Source organism: Arachis ipaensis, chromosome B01 (assembly GCF_000816755.2).
Source record: "Arachis ipaensis cultivar K30076 chromosome B01, Araip1.1, whole genome shotgun sequence".
Classification (NCBI taxonomy): domain Eukaryota; kingdom Viridiplantae; phylum Streptophyta; class Magnoliopsida; order Fabales; family Fabaceae; genus Arachis; species Arachis ipaensis.
The window spans coordinates 117,250,933-117,276,143 of NC_029785.2; the positions used below are offsets into that span (position 1 = coordinate 117,250,933).

The 25,211-nt window shown below is 35.4% G+C and overlaps 2 protein-coding genes across 2 annotated transcripts; both read right to left on the minus strand.

Moving 5' to 3' along the window:
- LOC110272142 lies at positions 2,157-3,006 on the minus strand. The gene is made up of 2 exons (XM_021124007.1): positions 2,458-3,006; positions 2,157-2,371 (listed from the first exon to the last, which is right to left on the minus strand). The coding sequence occupies exons 1-2, from the start codon at positions 2,983-2,985 to the stop codon at positions 2,186-2,188; spliced, it is 714 nt and encodes a 237-aa protein (XP_020979666.1). The 5' UTR covers positions 2,986-3,006; the 3' UTR covers positions 2,157-2,185.
- Positions 4,197-4,916, minus strand: LOC107611506. Its single transcript, XM_016313424.1, has one exon. The coding sequence runs from the start codon at positions 4,914-4,916 to the stop codon at positions 4,197-4,199; it is 720 nt and encodes a 239-aa protein (XP_016168910.1).

Sequence of the window (25,211 nt, forward strand, 5' to 3'; positions counted from 1 at the left end):
TTCGGTGGCGGGGCTTGAATGAAACTTTTAATAAGGTCGGACCATAATCTCAAACTATTATATATTGCTCTTTTTCATCACCATACACCACACTTCTAATATTCATTAATGCTCTTGAAATTGAGTTATTGTTTAGTGTCAAATTAAATCATGTCTTGAAATAAGTTGTAGCCTCGCAGTAGAGTTAAATCTCAATTTGGCTCCTGAAATTTGGCTCGAGACTCAAAATGACCCCTAAAATTTCATTAGCCTCAATTAGAACCCCCAATTTTGTAATTGTGGCTCCGGCTTGTCCCTGCTGTCATCTCCGTCACCGGAAAGTTGATGTGGCACAATATCATGACACAGTGAACTACACGTGGCCTATTAAGTGCTGAGTGGGATTGCTAACAGTTACATAACCTGGAAATAGAATTTTATGTCTCAATTTGGCCCCTACGATTAAAATAAATCCCTAGACAATGGCTCAAAACCCCTAAACTGATAATTCATCATCGTCTTCATAGGGATGATTGGGAGCAGCAGTCAAGGTTCAGGGAGCTCAAATAGGTCACGTTCACATGGAACCTGAGCGAGGACCACCAATCGCATCAGAGCAGGGAAGCTTCCTCAATGGTGTGGATGCGGGATGCGCCCTGTTCTTCGTTGGTCTGGTACAGACGCCAATCCCGAGCGACCTTTTTTTGGTTGCCCAAACTACAATGTGAGTTGCTGAATTCTGGGAGCTTATTGGAACCTCCTTATTAATTGTATTTTATGTAAAAAAAAATTTTCCTGGTATCGTTGCAGACCGCAGGAAAGAGATGGTGCGGGCTTTTCGTATGGGCAGATGAAGAGGATGAAACCATTGTTGGGAGAGTTGATTCTGCAAGAGATGTTGACCACTGAAAAATGAATTTAAGATGGACAATTAGGGATTTGGAAGCTGATGTTAGGGTTTTAAAAATATGGAACTGTGTTTTAAGTTTGCTTGTGTTTTTTATTGTGATTTTGTGTATTGGTTATGGCTTAATTGTAGGAAAATAAGCCATGTGAAATTGTTCCTGATTGTAGAATTGAAATTGACTTGAATGTAATAGATATGTTAAACATCAGTTTTTGCCAGTGTTATTTTCAAGTTAGCTAATATTTTTTTTTGGTGACTGAAATAAATTAAACAAAGAAAAACAAAAGAAACAAAACAAGGAACTGCTTAAATAGAGGGACAGTCCCGTTTAAGACTACTCTTAAACTCCTCCCAAGGTGAAAGAAGCTCCACATGCGAAAGTTGTAACTTCATCGCCATCTTTGCCATAGTATCTGCCACCGTGTTTGCATCTCTCATAATAGAAGCTGAGCTTTTGGACAATCCCGAATACAATGTATAACCGATTCCTGGCTAGAAAGACATCTTGGACACCTATCCGATGACAAGCTTGGGCATATTTTCCTCTTTCTGCGAGCTTAGTAGCCAGATCTACTTTCACCGGAATCCCAATTGCAGAAGCAATTTGCAGCATTGCTTGTTCCTGGTAGCACCAAATTGGAAGTCCCGAGACTCGAATCCATACCAGCGTTGATCCAAAGGATTTTTCGCATGGCCTAAAATCCACATCCCATGGCTTTACTATAACATAGTGACCGTCTATCAACCACGGGCCACCAAGAATGACTTTCTCATGATCCGTAGCAATTTAACTATTAATACAACAAACTAAAGAATAATTGATAAATAGAAATTCAGTTAGCTAATATGATAATGTTGAATATTATCAATTTTTGCAATGTAGTGGTATGAAGTTGCCGTAAAAAATAGCATCTAATTGAACATAAATTATTATAATAACTGATATGCAAGTTTCAATTTCAACTTGCCTAACATGGTGATATTGAATATTATCACAGTCTTCAACGTGCATATATCAAGTTGCAATTAAAACACCTAATTTAAGATAAATGGTTATAGTAACATGGTGATACTAGCACTGACAGTTATAACAATCATCAGCATTGAGAAGTATGTAGTATCTTCATTATACAAAATATTAAAACCATTCAAAATACAACCACCTATTAAAATTCAAACTTAAACATTTTATATCAGTTTTACTATTTCTGACTTGTACATAAACTAATCTCAAAATACAACCATCAAGATGAACCCAAGTATAACATAGTTAAATACAACAAAACAGAAAGCTTCTCATCACTTCTTCCTTGGAGGTATGAAGCCTGGCGTAGGGACAAACCTCATGACCCCTGCCAATCTTGCTGCTGTCCCAGAACTTGCTCCCTGCATTGGATCCATATTTGCAGCAGTTGAGTGTTGAGATCTTCTCTTTGGGGGCAACTTGTTTGGCCTTGTAGGTTGAATTGGAACAAGTGGAGCAACCTGCAAGATAATGAGTCAGTTCTACTAAATAAATGTGTAAGGAATAATTATTGTTTACTGCTTTAAAGTGAGTTGGAAAGTCATACCACTTCATTAATCAATGGTTGTGAATAACTGGGTTGTGTGATTTCAACCTCTGAAGCTGCAGTATCATTGTTAGCATTGTTACCGGCATCATTTCCAATATCATTAGCAACAACATGTCCATCATTGCTAGCAGTATTCCCATTATGCCCATCAGCACCAACATCGGCAGCATCACCAGTATTTGCAACAGCAGCAGCTTTACCAGTATTTGCAACAGCAGCAGCTTCAGCAGCTGCAGTAGCTTGAGCAATGGCTTCATCGTCAGCCTTTCTATGACTGCAACTTCTTTTAGTATGGCCTTTTGTCCCACAATAGGTGCAAGTATTTCTGTTCAACTTAGTTGCACTTTTTTGTTTTTTACTTCCTGAAGGTTCTTCATCAGCATATTTTCTTCTCTTCTTTGTCAAAGTTCCTGGCTTTCTTTTTACTTTAGGAGCTAGAGGCTTAAGGTATTGAGATTTTTCCCATAATGCTTCTCCTGGAATTGGATTCAATGAGTGCAAGTATGTAGCCTTATAAGAATCCATAGTCAACCATTTGTGACAAAAGTCTTCAGGATCTTTGTTTACCTGTGACAGTGCAGCACATGCGTGAACACATGGCATACCTACAATTTATATGACTCCTTATTACACAATAAGCTCAAAAACATAAATAAACTCATATATTAATCAAAATTTTAAAGTATTTAAAGTCAATGAAAAATCTCATATGAAAAAAATGTACTCCTAATGTACTTTTTATGTACTCCTAATATAAATTATTACCATCGTAAACAAATCTATATATATTAATCACATTTATCGAAGTAACAGTCGGCTCAACAACTAAAACAAATCTATATATATTAATCAAATGTATACAATGACATAAACAAATATATATATTAATCAAATTTTAAAGTACATATGTTAATGAAAGATGCACCTGTTATTTGCCAAAATCTGCAGGTACAGATGCTCTTTCCCAAATCAACAGCCATGTTAGTCGGCCACCCATGAATTTCAAATCTTTCATAGTGTTCATCTCCACTCCAAATAGGAAGCCACTTTCCAGATTCTTTCCTAATCTTTTGTAGTCTGCTATGCTGAACTGGGAGTAACTTGCCTATGTAATTGGCTAATTTCACTTTGTTCTTTGCAATTGATCTCATTGCAAACATCCTAACCTCCTCCAAAAGTGTTATAATTGGCTTTGCCCAATACTCCTTAATCCTAGAGTTAAAAACCTCACATGCATTATTTGTGATGTTATCTATTTTTGGGTCATGCCTAAAGAATGCCTTGGTCCATGATTCCATAGGCCATTTGTCCAAGTAAGCCCATGCTTCTTCACTTCGATTCCGAATCCTTTCCATTTTCTGTTGAAAGCCATGCCTTGTAGTTTCTCTAGCACACTCCCATAGAAGACCCCTAAGTTTCGACTCCTTCCATTTCTTATTAAAGTTTCACCATAAGTGCCAGACACAGAACCTGTGGTGGGCCATCGGTATAACCTCCCGTACTGCTGGTATAAGCCCTGCAGCGCTCAATTTTTTTAATGTCGTGCTTCAAACAGACCCCTCAAAATATATTAATGTACTCCATAAGACCCCTCAAATATTTTAATGAAGTCAATTAAACCTTTCAGCAAGTTCGGGAAATTACATAAAATGAAAATGTTTTACCTTCTGCATGTCTGACATTATGCACCATCCATGATTTGGTTCACCAACATCATCAACCAGTAGCTCTAAAAATCACCTCCAGTTCTCTTTGTTCTCTATCTCCACTATGGCCCAAGCAATGATGTAGACATGGTTGTTAGCATCTTGGCCAACTGCAGGGAGGATTTGTCCTCCAAACAGTGTCTTCAAGAATGCTCCATCTAGGCCGATTAATGGTCGACACCCAGCCTTGAATCCCTTCTTGCATCCGTCAAGGCAAATATATATTTTTTCAAAAATAGGATCTGAATCGAGTTGGGGACTAAAACCGATCTTAATGGTGGATCCATGATTACTCTTAAGAAGGGTCTCTGCATAGTCCCTCAACCTTAAATACTGTGCAGCCGCATCACCATATACAACATTCCGTGCATCTGTAAGGGCTCTATTCAAGGATGATTTGTTCAAATCTAAGTCACATCTTCTCTTGAAATATGTTGCTGCCTCTCCATGTTTCAGGTTTGGATACTTCCTAAGCTTCTTGACTAATTTTCCTGCAAGCCATTTTCTATTTGCAGCTCTGTTTTTGCTCTTTCTGGGACATATATGATCATTATAAAATGTCTTCATCTGCCAACATGTCTCCTCACGATCTTTGCTTGCATAATCCACCCACTTACATCCTCGTTTTTTCCACATACAGATTGCTCTTGCTCTATAGCTCTCATTCCTTCTCCATTTGATCTGCCTCCCCTCTTGTATAGTGAATTCTCTAACCGCTTCAATGAAGTCTTGTTTAGTGTTGAACTTCATTCCTACTTGAAGGTTGCACTCTCCGAATCTAGCTCCCTCATTGAATTATGGGAACACATCATCACTATCATCTGTTGTGTCCTCGTCTTCGCTATTTGGAGGAGTTTTCATCTCTTCAGAGTGCCAGGAATCATTTCCATCCGAATCAGCAAAATATGGATCATAGGCATCATATTCTCCACCTTGGGCAGCAGTTTTATTGCGTAACACTTCTACCAAGTCAACCTCCTCATCAGAGTTCACCATTAGGATATCTTCTTCCAATAGCATTTTTCATTTTTCCTTGCTCCAAGCAGATCCAGGTGCATGTTTCAACTTATGATTCTTCTTCGTCACTTCAAATCCTCCACTGTCAGTCTCAGTTTCAGTTGAGCTATCAATAGGCCCTGGCTTATAAAGAGAGTCTTCAGCACTCTCATATGAATCACTGCTACTACTACTGTCGTCCTCATTGCTATGTTCATTTTGTTGAACTTTAGGTGTTGATATACTAGCTGATCTGGTCACAGGGGGAGTGGATTTCACAGTGGTTGCTTTGGCAGTTTTTGGCTTGTTATTATTTGGTGTGACTTTTTTAGTTGCGGGCTTAGATGACTAGAACTTTGGTTAGGTTTGCTTGACAGTGGTGGGTTTACATAAGTTGGGCTTGGAGATAGTGGGCTTCGTAGTGGTGGGCTTAGATTGGTTGGGCTTGGATGTAGAGGGGGCAGCAGTGGTGTACTTAGATGAGTTAGGCTTAGATGTAGTGGCCTTGGCAGTGGTGAGTTTGGATGAGTTGGGCTTCGATGTAGTTGGTTTAGCTTCATTCGTGGTTGTTGACTTTGTTGGGGCATTAGCTGATGCATTGGGTGGGGGTTTGGTAATTGAATTAGTCTCAATGATGAGCAGATAATTTATACGCTTTTTGGCATTGTTTTTACATGGTTTTTAGTATGATTTAGTTAGTTTTTAGTATATTTTTATTAGTTTTTAAATAAAAATCACATTTCTGAACTTTACTATGAGTTTGTGTGTTTTTCTGTGATTTCAGGTAATTTTTGGCTGAAATTGAGGGACTTGAGCAAAAATCAGATTCAGAGGCTGAAGAAGGACTGCAGATGTTGTTGGATTCTGACCTCCCTGCACTCAAAGTGAATTTTCTGGCGCTACAGAAGTCCAAATGGCACGCTTTCAATTGCGTTGAAAAGTAGACATCCAGGGCTTTTCAGCAATATATAATAGTCCATACTTTGCCCGAGTTTAGATGACACAAACTGGCGTTCAACGCCAGCTCCCTGCCCTATTCTGGAGTTAAACGCCAGAAACAGGTTGCAAAGCAGAGTTAAACGCCAGAAACAGGTTACAAACTGGCGTTCAACTCCAAGGAAGACCTCTACACGTGAAAGCTTCAATGCTCAGCCCAAGCACACACCAAGTGGGCCCCGAAAGTAGATTTCTGCATCATTTACTTATTTCTGTAACCCTAGTAACTAGTTTAATATAAATAGGACTTTTTACTATTGTGTTAGACATCTCTGGATGTTTGGTTCTTAGATCATGGAGGCTGGCCATTCGGCCATGCCTGGACTTTATTCTTATGTATTTTCAACGGTAGAGTTTCTACACACCATAGATTAAGGTGTGGAGCTCTGCTGTTCCTCATGAATTAATGCAAAGTACTATTGTTTTTCTATTCAAATCAAGCCTATTTCTTCTCTAAGATATTCATTCACACACAAGAACATGATGAATGTAATGATTATGTGACGCTCATCACTATTCTCACCTATGAACGCGTGCCTGACAATCACTTCCGTTCTACATGCAAACAAGCTTGAATGTGTATCTATTAGCCTTCTGATCTACGATCAGAGTCTTCGTGGTATAGGCTAGAATTATTGGCGGCCATTCTTGAGATCCAGAAAGTCTAAACCTTGTTTGTGGTATTCCGAGTAGGATCTGGGAAGGGATGGCTGTGACGAGCTTCAAACTCGTGAGTGCTGGGCGTAGTAACAGACGCAAAAGGATTACTGAATCCTATTCCAATATGATCGAGAACCGACAGATGATTAGCCGTGCGGTGACAGCGTATCTTGGACCATTTTCACTGAGAGGACGGGAAGTAGCCATTGACAACGGTGATGCCCTACATAAAGCTTGCCATGGAAAGGAGTAGGAATGATTGGATGAAGACAGCAGGAAAGCAGAGATTCAGAAGGAACAAAAGCATCTCTATACGCTTATCTGAAATTCTCACCAATGAATTACATAAGTATCTTTATCATGTTTTATATTTTAATTATATTTTAATTATCAAATATCTATAACCATATGAATCTGCCTGACTGAGATTTGCAAGATGACCATAGCTTGCTTCAAACCAACAATCTCCTTGGGATCGACCCTTACTCACGTAAGGTTTATTACTTGGACGACCCAGTGCACTTGCTGGTTAGTTGTGCGAAGTTGTGACAAAGAACTAAGATTATGAACGTGCGTATTAAGTTTTTGGCGCCGTTGTCGGGGACTGTTCGAGTTTGGACAACTAACGGTTCATCTTATTGCTCAGATTAGGTAATTTTATTTTAATTTTAAGTTTTTTGTTTTTATTATTTTTATTTTCGAAAAATTTTCAAAAAAAAATTATTATTATTCTATGTTCTTCAGAATTTTTAAGAATGAATTCTAGAGTTTCAGATGATGCTTTTATCATCACAGGAGTCAGTTGATTCCCATCAATTTGGCTGTTGTATGTAATGTCCTGCTAAAGCTTGTTCTGCCCTGTCTAATCTCTTTAGACTGAAGCTTTAGACTAACATTGCATGATTTCTGGAATCTTTATTAAAAAATTGAGTTTCTTATTTTCTTTTTCCAAATAATTTTCGAAAAAATGCAAAAAAAAAATTTAACAAAATTATAAAACCAAAAATATTTTGTGTTTCTTGTTTGAGTCTAGTGTCAAATTTTAAGTTTGGTGTCAATTGAATTCTTCTTATTTTCAAAAATTCATCATATGTTCTTTGATGAGCGGATATTTTATACGCTTTTTGGGGTTAATTTCATGTAGTTTTTAGTATGTTTTAGTTAGTTTTTAGTATATTTTCATTAGTTTCTAGGCAAAATTCATATTTCTGGACTTTACTATGAGTTTGTGTATTTTTCTGTAATTTCAGATATTTTCTGGCTGAAATTGAGGGAGCTGAGCAAAAATCTGATTCAGGCTGAAAAAGAACTGCTGATGCTGTTGGATTCTGACCTCTCTACACTCGGAATGGATTTTCTGGAGCTACAGGAGTCCAATTGGCACGCTCCCAATTACGTTGAAAACTAGACATCCAGGGCTTTCCAGCAATATATAATAGTCCATACTTTGCTCAAGGATAGACGACGTAAATTGGCGTTCAACTCCAGTTCCATGTTGCAGTCTGGCGTTAAACGCCAGAAACAGGTTACAAGTTGGAGTTAAACGCCCAAAACAGGTTACAACCTGGCGTTTAACTCCAGAAACAGCCTAAGCACGTGTAAAGCTTAAGTCTCAGCCCCAGCACACACCAAGTAGGCCCCAGAAGTGGATTTCTGTACTATCTATCATAGTTTACTCATTCTCTGCAAACCTAGATTACCAGCTTACTATTTAAACAACTTTTAGAGGGTTATTTTGTACCTTATGACATTTTTAGATTTGAACTTTGTACTCTTTGACGGCATGAGTCTTTAAACTCCATTGTTGGGGGTGAGGAGCTCTGTTGTGTCTCGATGAATTAATGCAATTATTTCTGTTTTCTATTCAAATACGCTTGTTTCTATCTAAGATGTTCATTCGCACTTCAATATGATGGATGTGATGATCCGTGACACTCAGAACCATTCTCAACCTATGAACGCGTGCCTGACAACCACCTCCGTTCTACCTTCGATTGAATGAGTATCTCTTGGATTTCTTAATCAGAATCTTCGTGGTATAAGCTAGAATCCATTGGCAGCATTCTTGAGAATCCAGAAAGTCTAAACCTTGTCTGTGGTATTCCGAGTAGGATTCAGGGATTGAATGACTGTGACGAGCTTCAAACTCACAAGGGTTGGGCGTAGTGATAGACGCAAAAGGATCAATGGATCCTATTCCAGCATGAGTGAGAACCGATAGATGATTAGCCGTGCGGTGACAGCGTACCTGGACCATTTTCACTGAGAGGACGGATAGTAGCCATTAACAACGGTGATCCACCAACACACAGCTTGCCATAGGAGGAACCTTGCGTGCGTGAAGAAGAAGACAGGGAGAAAGCAGAGATTCAGAAGACAAAGCATCTCCAAAACTCCAACATATTCTCCATTACTGCATAACAAGTATTTATTTTATGCTCTTTTATTTTTTGCAATTCAAACTGATAATCATAATTGATATCCTGACTAAGAATTACAAAATAACCATAGATTGCTTCAAGCCAACAATCTCCATGGGATTCAACCCTTACTCACGTAAGGTATTACTTAGACGACCCAGTGCACTTGCTGGTTAGTGGTACGAGTTGTGAAAAGTGTGATTTACAATTCGTGCACCAAGATTTTGCCGCCATTGCCGGGTATTGTTCGAGTTTGGACAACTGACGGTTTATTTTGTTGCTTAGATTAGGAAAAATTTTTCTTTTTGGTTTAGAGTCTTCTATTATTGTTTTTTGTTGAAATTTCTTTTTTAAATCCTTATTTTTTCTTTTTAAATTTTTCGAAAATTTTATAAATTGATAATTGAGTTTTTCTGTTTGAGTTTAGTTTCATATTTTAAGTTTGGTGTCAATTGCATGTTTTTATTTTCTTTTAAATTTTCGAATTTGTGTTCATTGTTCTTTCTTAATCTTTAAGTTGTTCTTGTTTATTTTCCTTGTTTGATCTTTAGCTTTTCTTATTCTGTGTCTTTTCTTGTTTTTCTTGTACTTTTTCAAAATATCAATTTTCAAAAAAAAATCTTTATTTATTAAATACCTTATTAAAACACGTTAAATTTATAGCTCAATTGGTTAGAGCGTTGTGCTTATGTTCTTGGTAATTGGCTATCTTCTTTTAAAAAAAAAACTTTTTCAAAAATAATTTTTCTTTGAATAAATCTTGTGCCAACCTTTAAGTTTGGTGTTTTCTTGTTGATTTTTCTTTAGTTTTCGAAAATTTTATTTTGGTTTTCTAAAAATTTTAAGTTTGGTGTTCTATCTTCATGTTCTTGTTATTCTTGTGAGTCCGAAAATTTCTTTTAAAATTCAGATTTCTATTTCAAAATTTAAAATCTTTTTCAAAAATCATATCCAAAGTTTTTCAAATCTTCTTAATTAAGTAATTATTTTAGTTTTAATTTTTTTATTCTTAATTTTCGAAATCTATATTTAATTTCTAGTTATTTTATTTCATTTATTTATTTATTTTTTTATTCATTCTCTTTTTATAAAATAAAAATAAAAATATATTTTAATTGCAATTCACGTCAATTTCCTTTTCTCCATCATGGACCTTAGTGAAAATGAGCAGTCCAGAAGGATTCCGGGGTCATATGCTAACCCCACTACTGCTTCATATGGTAGCAGTATCTGTATACCCTCCATTGGAGTCAGTAGCTTTGAGTTGAATCCTCAGCTCATTATCATAGTGCAGCTAAGTTGCCAGTATTCCGGTCTTCCACAGGAAGAACCTACAGAGTTTCTGACACAGTTTTTACAAATTGCTGATACAGTACATGATAAGGAAGTAGATCAGGATGTCTATAGATTATTACTGTTTCTATTTGTTGTAAAAGACCAAGCTAAGAGGTGGTTAAATAACCAACCTAAGGCTAGCATAAGGACATGGAAACAGCTGTCAGAAAAATTTCTGAATCAATACTTCCCTCCAAAACGGATGACACAGCTAAGGCTGGACATCCAAGGCTTTAAACAAGGAGATAATGAATCTCTTTATGATACCTGGGAGAGATACAGAGAGATGTTAAGAAAATGCCCCTCTGAAATATTTTCAGAATGGGTGCAGTTAGACATCTTCTATTATGGGCTTACAAAGAAAGCTCAAATTTCTCTAGATCACTCAGCTGGTGGATCTATACACATGAGAAAGACAATTGAAGAGGCTCAAGAGCTTATTGATACAGTTGCTAGAAATCAGCATCTGTACCTAAATAGTGAATCTTCTATGAAAGAAGAGGCTAAAACAGTAACTGCTGAACTTAGTCCTGCAGAACAAATTACTGAATTCAATCAGCAATTAGACTTTCTAACAAAACAGCTGGCCAAATTCAAGGAGATACTACAAGACACAAGAATGGCTAATATAAATATGGAGGTACAGTTGAAGCGGAAGAAAGCTACCAAGAGGAAGAGGTTGAAATTGAAGAAGCTTGCAAAGAGGTGGTAATTATCAGAGAAAAGCACAAGGGAGTGGAGCTTGCAATTTCATTAAAAATACCTCCCCCTAAGTTTCCATCATCCTTCACAATATTCAAGTGGGTAAAATTCATATCCCTTAGCTTTCTAATTCCACTTGAATATGGGCTACTGGAGACGGATGGTCAACTTAGAGCTCTTTATAACATTAAGAGTAAGAGGAAGATGGCCAGTGGTAAGAATTGTCTTGCAAGGTTCATTATGGTTGGAAGCTTTAAGTTTAAACGCAAAGGTTGGTATAGAGCTCCATTGAATGGGTCTAGGAAGTTGTTTGGCCGCTTTAGTGAGAATTCAGATTGTTTGCCACCCGGACGGAATCATGATGATCAACAAGAAGACGGGTGCAAAAGCAAGGTTTGGGACCCCGGAATTCATTCCAACAATCAACACTCTTGGGGCCTTGTCACTTGCTTTAACTTACTTGAAGGCTTTCTGCGCCTAGTTTGGGACCCCGGAGGCTGTTGGCATTCCAAACTTTGGTGGAGATTCCTAGATGAATACAAGCATAAGCCACCATAACAGGGAGCTCACCAAATGTCCAACTTAAGGACTTTAACTAAAAGTACTAGGTGGGAGACAACCCACCATGGTATAATCATTCCTTTCTCAATTTTAATTTTATTTCGTTTTGTTTGTTTTTATTTTATTTTATTTTATTTTATTTTATTTTATTTTATTCTATTTTTATTGAACCTGGAATTATTCATAACATCCATATCAGCACTGCATTTGCATCTGCATATTGCATAAAAAAAATTTGAGCACGCGACGCGTCCGCGTCGCAAAGAGATGGGAGACAATATTAATATGAATAGAAAGTTACGTCGGAGCAGTGCTGGAGTCGTGCCAATGGCACAAATCGTCCCACGCGACCGCGTCACCGACGCGACGGCGTCATATGGGAATAATGGCCTACCACGCGACCGCGTGCCCCACGCGGCCGCGTGACCTGGATTTCGACGTAAAAAGGGTGCACAGCCGAAAGTTGTGCTAGAGTGGTGCTGGACTGGCGCTGGACGCACAATCCATCTCACGCGACCGCGTGACCGACGCGACCGCGTCACATCCTACTAACTGGCCACTCACGCGATCGCATGTCCCACGCGATCGCGTCGCCCAAAATTTGGCAATTAATGATTTTGAACAGAGAGTTGTGCGAGCGCGAGGCTGCCCTCGCGCCAGTGGCATAAAACGGGTCACGCGACCGCGTGACCGACGCGACCGCGTCAATCAGTATAAGCGCAAGTCGCGCAACCGCGTGCCCCACGCGTCCGCGTCGCTTGCGCCGCACAGCTTATCCTAATTTGCCAAGTATCTTATCTTTTCTCCCCCAATCCTAATTTTTCCTCCCTCCTTTCTTACTTACTTCTTTTTCCCTTCTTTCCCTTCTCATTCTTCTTATCTTTTATTTTATTTTACTTAATTTATTTGCATATTTCATTCATTGCATCTTACTTTTGTGCATATTTTTTGTTTTCTTTTCTAAATTCATTATTTTTCCTTTGGTGTTAAAATTTTCTTATTTAACTGTTGCATCTTCTCTTGAATTATTTTAGGTGCTTAGTAACTTGTTTTATTCTGGATAGGTAATATTATTTATATCAATGCCAACCTTTTATACCTGTATTACTTTTGCATTGACATGAATTTATATTATCTCTCCTTCCCCACTCTCTTCCCCATTGTTGTACATTTTGTACCACTGCCATGCCATGGCTTCTATTGTTTTCTCACTTGCATGTTGTAGCTACCATGTAATTGAGACCCCAATTATTTGGCATTAACCCACCCATACTGTATTTATTTTCCTATCTTTATTTCTGGGTTACTCTTCTTCCCTTTTTCTTTTAGGATGGCCACCCGAAAGAGAACCGGAAGACGTTTACATGGGGAGACAGGCAAGTCAATCTACACAATCTATAGAAAAAAGCATCAGTTGAAGCCACCCGTCCACTTACACATCTTAGCATGCACCGAGGACGGTGCAATCTTTAAGTGTGGGGAGGTCGATACCAATCTCCATGGGTTAGTACCTTTCTGTTTCAACACCAATGTTTAAATTTTCTTTGTTAAATTAGTTATTGCATGTTTAATTGCATGATTATTTGATTTTGTGCATATTTTACCACTTGGTTGAAGTAATATTTTCTCTTTCAAGAAACCTTTTAGAGCATTTCACTAATTTGAATAAAATTTAATGTTACACTTGTTTGAAGAAATATTATACTGGAACATGGTTTAGAGCTTGAACACACAAAACCTGTGAGATTTTGAGCCTATTTGAATTGGTTGCATTTTATCAACCAATATTTTATTTTTAGTGTGTATTTTTCTCTCTAAAATTGTGATCTTTGTCTTGCTTAACTCTATATTTCAATGGTTTGATGTATGCATGCACTTATATGATTGAGGCCTTTGTTTCACTGAGCTTACATACCCATATGGCCTTACCTTTCATTATCCCAAAATGCCCCAAAATATGTGGTGAAAGCAATGCATATGAGTTGTACTTGAAATTAGAATGTATGAATATGTGAAAAACATGGTTAATGGACAGTTAGGTTTTGTACTTTGATTACATAGATTGTCTAAAGTTAGGTGGAAAAAGTTTAAGTTAATTAAGGATTTAGATTTTAGTCCACTTGACCAAATACAATCCTACCTTGACCCTAACCCCATTACAACCCTTAAAAGACCTCTTGATTTGTGTATTTGTGCATTAATTTTTTGTTGATTGTTAGATGAAGAGCAAGCCTTAGAAAGCAAGGTTAGTAGAGAATTGAGAGAATCGAACCTAAAAACACTTGAATGATTAGAGTGTATACACTTCCAGTGAGGGTTCGATGCTCGATTCTTTGTTCCCGGCTTTCATGAGCTATCTTCTTCTTGCAAGTCTATTTGTACTTCATTTTTATGATTTGAATTAGTGAAATCCAGTTCATGTATGTTCTTAAAAGATTTGTTTACTTTTAACCAAGTAGATAGAAACATTCTGCATTTAATTGCATTCATATAGATAGGATTGCATTTCATACATTCTACCATTCCTCTTCATTCTTTATAGCTTCTCTTGAGCTTAGCATGAGAACATGCTAATGTTTAAATATGGGGAGGTTGATAAACCACTATTTTATGGTTTATCTTGTGCTCAATTGAGTGAATTTTATCAACTCTTTACCCACTTATTCATACTATTTGCATGGTTTTACATTTGCCTTCCTAATTATGTGCTTTGATTGAAAACATGTTTCTTTGGACTTATATTTGCTAATATTAATCCTCTCTTATTACCATTAGATGCCTTGATATGTGTGTTAAGTGATTTCAGAGATTACAGGGCAGGAATGGCTCAGAGGATGAAAAGGAAGCATGCAAAAATGGAAGGAATACAAGAAGTTAGAGGAATTGCTAAGCTGTCCAGCCTGACCTCTTCGCACTCAAATGGCTATAACTTTAGCTACAGAGGTCCAAACGACGCGGTTCCAGTTGCGTTGAAAAGCTAACGTCTGGGGCTTCGATTTGATATATAATATGCCATAGTTTTCCTGACGCTAGGCGACAAGACCGCGTGACCCATGCGGCCGCGTCGCAGTGACGAAAATCAGCGTGTTTGAATTCGCAACCAGCGAATTCTGGGCTGTTTCTGACCCAGTTTGCGGCCCAGAAAACACAGATTAGAGGCTATAAAGTGAGGGAATGCATCCATTCATGAGGAGGCTTTTCACATTCACAATTTTAGGAGTAGATGTAGTTTTTAGAGAGAGAGGTTCTCTCCTCTCTCTTAGGATTAGGATTTAGGACTTCTCTTAGTTTTAGGAGTGACTCTCAATCCCAGGTTCAATGTTCTTTTTATTTATTTTCCTAATTTAATTTATGAATGTCCATGTCAGATTTAAGTTCTTTTTTGAATGCAATTCGAGGTATTTTCAGATTTAATTTTTCTTTGCTTCATTTATAAATGTTTTTAATTTAATTTAGATATTTTTCCTTTTGGCTTTGGTTAAATAATTGGAGACACTTGAGTTATCAAACTCAGCAAGTGATTGAAATTGGCAGATTCTGATTGGACTAGGATTGCTCTAAAGCTAGTCTCTCCACAGGAGTTGACTAGGACTTGAGAATCAAGCTAATCAGTCCACTTGATTTACCTTCATAGTTAGAGGTTAACAAAGTGGGATTAAAACCCAATTCTCTTCACACTTGATAAGGATAACTAGGATAGGACTTCCAGTTCTAATACCTTGCCAAAAGTTTATTTTACAGTTATTTATTTATTTTATTTGTCATTTAAATATATCTGTGCTCATTACCCAAGCCCCAAAACCCCCAATTTACAAAACTCATAACCAATAATAAGAACACCTCCCTACAATTCCTTGAGAAGACGACCCGAGGTTTAAATACTCGGTTATCAATTTTAAAGGGGTTTGTTACTTGTGACAACCAAAACGTTTGTACGAAAGGACTTTTGAAGGTTTAGAAACTATACTTGCAACGAGGATTTATCCGCAATTTTCTAGACCACGCAAAAGTCCTCTCGTCAAAATGGCGCCATTGCCGGGAAATTGCAAACGTGTGCCTTATTATTGGTTATTGTAAATATTTAAAAAAAATTCAATTTTCAATTTTAAAAATTCAATTTTCAAAATTTAAAATTCAAATTTTAAAAAAAAAATTCAAATTTTAATCTTCAAATTTCAATTTTAAAAATTCAAAATTCAAATTTTAATTTTCAAATTCAAAATTTTGAATTTCAAATTTGCTTTTATTTTTGTTTTTTTTTTAATTTTTATTAACTAACTATGAGTTATCACCCCTCTCGCTTCAAGTTTGATTCCAATGTTGTTGTTAGGAATGGAAACTATAATGAGAACAGGCATCAAGGTTGGAAGAATCAAAGATGGGAGGAGCCACAAGGATTTAATCAACCCTCATGGCAACAACCACCTCCAATGGACTATCAACATCCATTCTGTGATGCATATCAAGGCAATGGCTATGGTGAGCGCTCTTTTGAATATCAAAAACCACCACCATACGCCTATGAACCCCCTCCTCAACATAACTTTGGACCACCAAACTCACAAGCCCCTTTCCGCCATTCACCTCCATATGACCCCAACCCATATCCCCCATACCAACCACCTTACGAGCCATATGAGCCATATATAGAACCACCCCAATTCCAACCCGATTACTCACAAGAACCACCACTTCAATATTCACCATCTCCATATCCATCAATCCAAGAGTACTATGATCCTATTTATGAAAGCCGAGTGCATCAAGAGACAAAGGATCGTTTCAAGGAAACAGTGGATCGATTTTAGGCAACCATTCATCAATTGGAGCAAGCGATAAATCAATTAGCTTCCCGACATTCGGACACTCAAGGAACCCCCATGGATTTATGTGGACAATCTAATGATGAACGTAACATGAAGGAGACATTAGAAACTCCGGTGGACAGTACGAAACATGACTTTGTACTGGAACAAATGGAGGAAGCTATAATTATCAAAGAAGAAGAATTGGTCGAAGACTTAGGAGATGCAGAACCTCCATGGGAAAGTCCAGTCATAGAACCCCCTTCCAAGACGTTTGAAATTGATGCTGAGGATGGTGTACAACCTCCAAGGCATATCACAGTTGAAGACTTGGAAGAGGTTGATCAAGAGATGGAGATTCAAGAAGAAGAAGCACAACCTCCCATGCCCTTGGAAAGCAATGAAGAGAAGATTGAATTGGAAGAAAGCTACCAAAAAGAAGAGGTTGAAATTGAAGAAGCTTGCAAAGAGGTGGTAATTATCAGAGAAAAGCACAAGGGAGTGGAGCTTGCAATTTCATTAAAAATACCTCCCCCTAAGTTGCCATCATCCTTCACAACATTCAAGTGGGTAAAATTCATATCCATTAGCTTTCTAATTCCACTTGAATATGGGCTACTGGAGACGGATGGTCAACTTAGAGCTCTTTATAACATTAAGAGTAAGAGGAAGATGGCCAGTGGTAAGAATTGTCCTGCAAGGTTCATTATGGTTGGAAGCTTTAAGTTTAAATGCAAAGGTTGGTATAGAGCTCAATTGAATGAGTCTAGGAAGTTGTTTGGCCGCTTTAGTGAGAATTCAGATTGTTTGCCACCCGGACGGAATCATGATGATCAACAAGAAGACGGGTGCAAAAGCAAGGTTTGGGACCCCGGAATTCATTCCAACAATCAACACTCTTGGGGCCTTGTCACTTGCTTTAACTTACTTGAAGGCTTTCTGCACCTAGTTTGGGACCCCGGAGGCTGTTGGCATTCCAAACATTGGTGGAGATTCTTGGATGAATACAAGCATAAGCCACCATAACTGGGAGCTCACCAAATGTCCAACTTAAGGACTTTAACTAAAAGTGCTAGGTGGGAGACAACCCACCATGGTATAATCATTCCTTTCTCAATTTTAATTTTATTTCGTTTTGTTTGTTTTTTATTTTATTCTATTTTTATTGAACCTAGAATTATTCATAACATCCATATCAGCACTGCATTTGCATATGCATATTGCATAAAAAAAAATTTGAGCACGCGACGCGACCGCATCAGCGACGCGTCCGCGTCACAAAGAGATGGGAGACAATATTAATATGAACAGAAAGTTACGCCGGAGCAGCGCTGGAGGCGTGCCAATGGCACAAATCGTCCCACGCGACCGCGTCACCAACGCGACCGCGTGCCCCACGCGGCCGCGTGACCTGGATTTCGACGTAAAAAGGGTGAACAGCCGAAAGTTGTGCTAGAGTGGTGCTGGACTGGCGCTAGACGCACAATCCATCTCACGTGACCGCGTGACCGACGCGACCGCGTCACATCCTTCTAACTGGCCACTCACGCGATCGCATGCCCCACGCGATCGCGTCGCCCAAAATTTGGCAATTAATAATTTTGAACAGAGAGTTGTGCAAGCGCAAGGCTGCCCTCGCGCCAGTGGCATAAAACGGGTCATGCGACCGCGTGACCGACGCGACCGTGTCAATCAGTATTACAAAAGGGAACTTTGGATAGAGGAAGGATCTTTAAATGCAATAATGAACATAATCATAAATTGAAAAAGATAAAAGAAGAACTATCATGATCACACTTTTCATTGTACTTTTCATTACTTTTTCTCGTAGCTTTTATGGAAGGTATTAAGCTCAAATCGGTATAAAAGGTGGGAGTCCCCTTCCCTTACCGAAGGTTCTTATCCCAAACGTTTTGGCGATTACCTTCCCTTACCGAAGGATCATCTCGATCGATCACCTTCCCTTACCGAAGGATCAAATCGATATCTTGTCTTTGGGGGTCACCTTCCCTTACCGAATGATCATTCCCCCAGTTCAATTTACAATCAAGGTTATTTAGACATACACAAGAAGAAAGTTATGGTAACCAAGATATATATTATTATAAAATTGATGGGAGTCTCCTACCCTTACCGAAGGTTCTCAAAAGTTTGCTGATCACCTTTCCTTACCAAAGGATCATCTCGATTCGATCACCTTCCCTTACCGAAGGATCATCTTGATTATCTTGTCTTTGGGGGTCACCTTCCCTTACTGAAGGATCATTCACTCAGTTCTTTAATGCACATAAGATTGTTATTATAATGCATAATGCGTATGAAGGAAAGAGACATTATATCATGACATGTAATGCTAACATCTATATCATCTATATTTTAACATATGACATAAAAATTAGCATAAAACCCCTACCTCGAGTGAAGTTCCGATAGGTATTCCGATGCAAATAGATGCGGTTTGTTAGTGAAGAGAGACTTATTTCATAGCTAGACTTTGTGTATACTAGAATATTTTGTATAGAAAAAAGGGAATAGAATGAGAAAGAAAGGATCAAATAGCTCTCAGATATGTGCAGATTATGTTAGGAGGCATTTAGGTGAAATCTTCAATCTGAATCGTCACTTTGTGAGCCTTATAACATTTTCTACGTTTGGAATTTGGAAATAACTATTAGAAATAAATTTATAGAAAATTAAATTATCTTTAAAACGAATCTTAAATGAAGTCAATCGAATAACCACAGTTTGAGATATTCTCGAAATACTGTTAGTATATCAGGCTGACTGATAAGAGCGCGATTTTCTACTATGAACTTGTAACCGATTTATCTACCTAATTTAATTTGAATTTGATTTTATACTGAAATTAAGGAATAGAGCTAGTATTCTTATCTTTTCATATAACAAAATATCATTCAAATCTAATAAATGTAGAATTAATTATGACTATATTTTAAAAGGTTGTTTATCGTCGGTTAGAGATTTACTACCACTAGTATTTTCATATGTTTAAATTTTAAATTCAAATCTTAAATCATTACCATTTTAATTAATTAATTAGTTTAAAAAATGACTTGATTCAAAAAGTTGGGATGTTACATTCTCACCCCCTTAAAAAAGAATTTTGTCCTCAAAATTCGTGTCTCCTAAGAAGATACTAATTCAACCTCACTTATCCTAGTAAATTTTATCTACATTTTCTTTCTATGGGGATATATGATAGTTCCAACATAAGTAAGTTCAATCAATCCATACATTCAAGCAAACTAAGTAAAGATACAACACAGTTATAATATCATCACGAGCTAATATAATTATAAAAGATAGATTCACATAACAGATAATATTATTCATTTCTTTGTGTCTTAAGTTATTAGTCTTCGTGTATCAGATTTAAAAGACATAACATAATACAAAAATTCAAACAAGCAGTAAAACATAACAAGACGCTTAAAAAAATATTTATAGCTAGTCATATTAAAGCCTTTACTTTCAATGCCTCATACCCCATGCAGTTTTGCTTGATTTGTAAATCATAGTTTTTTTTTTTTAAGTATATCTACTCCAGAAAATAAAGAAAAATTGAGGGTCACTATTCTCACAACACACCGCACCTTATTTTTTTGCGACTCTACACTAATTTATTTTTTTGATAGGGATATTCTAAGGGCACTTAACTTCATCTTGATTTTTGTCATATGTCATTTTGAATATTGTAAAATTAATCATAAATTTAAAAGTTAGTCGCATGCTTATGATATTCCTAAAAAGATTAGTTTCAACTTTTTAAAAATTAAATATAAATTCTATAGGCCCAATAATTGAGTTAAAAATTTTTGAAAATGAACTATAGACCAATAATTTTTTTTTATTTTTTTTCAAGACTTGTGCAAAGCGTGAAAATATTTTGTACATAATCTTTCAGATAAGTAAATTTAATCTGACAAACATAGAATATGGCCCTATGGGATCAAATTGCTCTGATACCAAAATTGTAACAACCTAATGTTTTTAAACTGAGATAAGCTTTATCTAGATTATATTTAGTAGCTGATATTTAAAACCTTGCGAAATTTTATTTTTAAAACAAATATGAAATATTTCTATAAAATAATTTATATATAAAAATATTAAATAACTAGTTTTTATTAGAATAGTTATAGTTGAAAAATATAAGTGAATTTGAAAATACTAACATGAAAAATCGGTGTACTAAACTATGAAGGCACAACAATGACAAGCTTTACTCATACCAAATAAAAAAGGAAACATTATAGTTACAATTGTAATAAGTCAATAAGGATAAAACAAGACATATAGGAAATTCTAATTCTCTTAATTTGTTTAAATATGATTGAAATAATCGTCTATTCTTCCTTCTTAAGATAAACGCTTAATGTTTCGTATCTACGTTCTTGATAGCTCGCTCCTAATAGCGCACTTGTCTTTTCATCTCAACTGAGATGATAGTTCCAACATAAGTAAGTTCAATCAATCCATACATTCAAGCAAACTAAGTAAAGTTACAACACAGTTATAATATCATCATGAGCTAATATAATTATAAAAGATAGATTCACATAACAGATAATATTATTCATTTCTTTGTGTCTTAAGTTATTAGTTTTCGTGTATCAGATTTAAACCACACAATATAATACAAAAATTCAAACAAGCAGTAAAACATAACAAGACGCTTAAAAAAATATTTGTAGCTAGTCATATTAAAGGCTTTACTTTCAATGCCTCATACCCCATGCAGTTTTGCTTGATTTGTAAATCATAGTTTTTTTTTTAAGTATATCTACTCCAGAAAATAAAGAAAAATTGAGGGTCACTATTCTCACAACACACCGCACCCTATTTCTTTGCGACTCTACACTAATTTATTTTTTTGATAGGGATATTCTAAGGACACTTAACTTCATCTTGATTTTTGTCATATGTCATTTTGAATATTGTAGAATTAATCATAAATTTAAAAGTTAGTCGCATGCTTATGATATTCCTAAAAAGATTAGTTTCAACTTTTTAAAAATTAAATATAAATTCTATGGGCCCAATAATTGAGTTAAAAATTTTTGAAAATGAACTATAGACCAATAATTTTTTTTTTCAAGACTTGTGCAAAGCGTGAAAATATTTTGTACATAATCTTTCAGATAAGTAATAAAAATAATAATAATAATAATAATAATAATAATAATAATAATAATAATAATAAGCACATCAAACTCAAATATTCAAATCATATAAATCACATGCAAAAACATAATTAGTTACATATTTCTATTCATATGCATTCATTTAAGAATAATTAGACAAGTAGTTGAGTTTAGTAAATATATAACAAATTGACGATGACAAATATGTTGACTGTGGTTGATAATAACCCAAGTGAGTGATTTAGTGTGCAGACCCAAATTATTTTATTGCAACCTAATTATATGAGACAATAATCCAAAGCTGCTAAATAGAAATAGGATCAAACAAAGCCCAAAGCAAATCAATTGAAAGGAAAAAATAATCTTAAACTTTTGCTAGGTTTACTCGGAGTGTTGGGTAGATAAGAGAGAAGAACACCAGACAGGAAGGAAGGAAAAGCTAATTAAGGAAGTTAATGTCAAATGAAACTAAATAAAGGCATGATAAGTAGAGTCCAGAAAAAGTTAAAGATAATTAGTTTCTTCTAACAGGCAAGTTAATTGCTCCACATTTTCTCCTTCTCTCTAATTAAATTCTCTCTAATTAAAGAAATAGTAATAGTAATATAAATGGTATAAATAAAAAGATTATGTAACAATAATATCATACATCATACAAAAGGAAACTTTGGATAGAGGAAGGATCTTTAAATGCAATAATGAACATAATCATAAATTGAAAAAGATAAAAGAAGAACTATCATGATCACACTTTTCATTACTTTTTTTCGTAGCTTTTATGGAAAGTATTGAGCTCAAACCGGTATAAAAGGTGGGAGTCCCCTTCCCTTACCGAAGGTTCTTATCCCAAATATTTTGGTGATTACCTTGCCTTACCGAAGGATCATCTCGATCGATCACCTTCCCTTACCGAAGGATCATATCGATATCTTGTCTTTGGGGGTCACCTTCCCTTACCGAAGGATCATATCGATATCTTGTCTTTGGGGGTCACCTTCCCTTACCGAATGATCATTCCCCCAGTTCAATTTACAATCAAGGTTATTTAGACATACACAAGAAGGAAGTTATGGCAACCAAGATATATATTATTATAAAATTGATTGGAGTCTCCTTCCCTTACCGAAGGTTCCCAAAAGTTTGCTGATCACCTTCCCTTACCAAAGGATCATCTCGATTCGATCACCTTCCCTTACCGAAGGATCATCTCGATTATCTTGTCTTTGGGGATCACCTTCCCTTACTGAAGGATCATTCACTCAGTTCTTTAATGCACATAAGATTGTTATTATAATGCATAATGCGTATGAAGGAAAGAGACATTATATCATGACATGTAATGCTAACATCTATATCCAAAAACATTTAACATATGACATAAAAATTAGCATAAAACCCCTACCTCGAGTGAAGTTCCGATAGGTATTCCGATGCAAATAGATGCGGTTTGTTAGTGAAGAGAGACTTATTTCATAGCTACACTTTGTGTATACTAGAATATTTTGTATAGAAAAAAGGGAATAGAATGAGAAAGAAAGGATCAAATAGCTCTCAGATATGTACAGATTATGTTAGGAGGCATTTAGGTGAAATCTTCAATCTGAATCGTCACTTTGTGAGCCTTATAACGTTTTCTAAGTTTGGAATTTGGAAATAACTATTAGAAACAAATTTATAGAAAATTAAATTATCTTTAAAACGAATCTTAAATGAAGTCAATCGAATAACCACAGTTTGAGATATTCTCGAAATACTGTTAGTATATCAGGCTGACTGATAAGAGCGCGATTTTCTACTATGAACTTGTAACCGATTTATCTACCTAATTTAATTTGAATTTGATTTTATACTGAAATTAAGGAATAGAGCTAGTATTCTTATCTTTTCATATAACAAAATATCATTCAAATCTAACAAATGTAGAATTAATTATGACTATATTTTAAAAGGTTGTTTATCGTCGGTTAGAGATTTACTACCACTAGTATTTTCATATGTTTAAATTTTAAATTCAAATCTTAAATCATTACCATTTTAATTAATTAATTAGTTTAAAAAAATGACTTGATTCAAAAAGTTGGGATGTTACATTCTCACCCCCTTAAAAAAGAATTTTGTCCTCAAAATTCGTGTCTCCTAAGAAGATACTAATTCAACCTCACTTATCCTAGTAAATTTTATCTACATTTTCTTTCTATGGGGATATATGATAGTTCCAACATAAGTAAGTTCAATCAATCCATACATTCAAGCAAACTAAGTAAAGATACAACACAGTTATAATATCATCATGAGCTAATATAATTATAAAAGATAGATTCACATAACAGATAATATTATTCATTTCTTTGTGTCTTAAGTTATTAATTTTCGTGTATCAGATTTAAACCACACAATATAATACAAAAATTCAAACAAGCAGTAAAACATAACAAGACGCTTAAAAAAATATTTGTAGCTAGTCATATTAAAGGCTTTACTTTCAATGCCTCATACCCCATGCAGTTTTGCTTGATTTGTAAATCATAGTTTTTTTTTTAAGTATATCTACTCCAGAAAATAAAGAAAAATTGAGGGTCACTATTCTCACAACACACCGCACCCTATTTCTTTGCGACTCTACACTAATTTATTTTTTTGATAGGGATATTCTAAGGACACTTAACTTCATCTTGATTTTTGTCATATGTCATTTTGAATATTGTAGAATTAATCATAAATTTCAAAGTTAGTCGCATGCTTATGATATTCCTAAAAAGATTAGTTTCAACTTTTTAAAAATTAAATATAAATTCTATGGGCCCAATAATTGAGTTAAAAATTTTTGAAAATGAACTATAGACCAATAATTTTTTTTTTCAAGACTTGTGCAAAGCGTGAAAATATTTTGTACATAATCTTTTAGATAAGTAATAATAATAATAATAATAATAATAATAATAATAATAACAATAATAATAATAATAATTTTTTAAATCTAATTTTGTTAAATGAGTTACATTTAAACTAATAATTGATAAGTGAAAAAAAAGTAGTATATTATTGTCACTCAAACAAATCCTGACTCATAAATTTTTTTTTTTACATCACTAAAAATATTTATTACTGTCAAATAAAATTCTATAATCATTTAAACAAGTTAAAAAAAATAAATTTATAAGAAATTAACATAAATTTAAATATTTGCACATAATTTACGTTAATATTGTTGAATACTAACTGGCTTCACAAATTTTAATTTTTTTCTCAAAAATTCAAAAATCTATCAAAATATGATATATAAGTTGTTGATCTATAATATAAAATAGATAAAAATTAAAAATAGAATTAATAAAAATATAGTTAATAACAGTTAAATAATAAAAGTTTTTCTCTTAAGAATTTAATAACAATATTAAATTTATT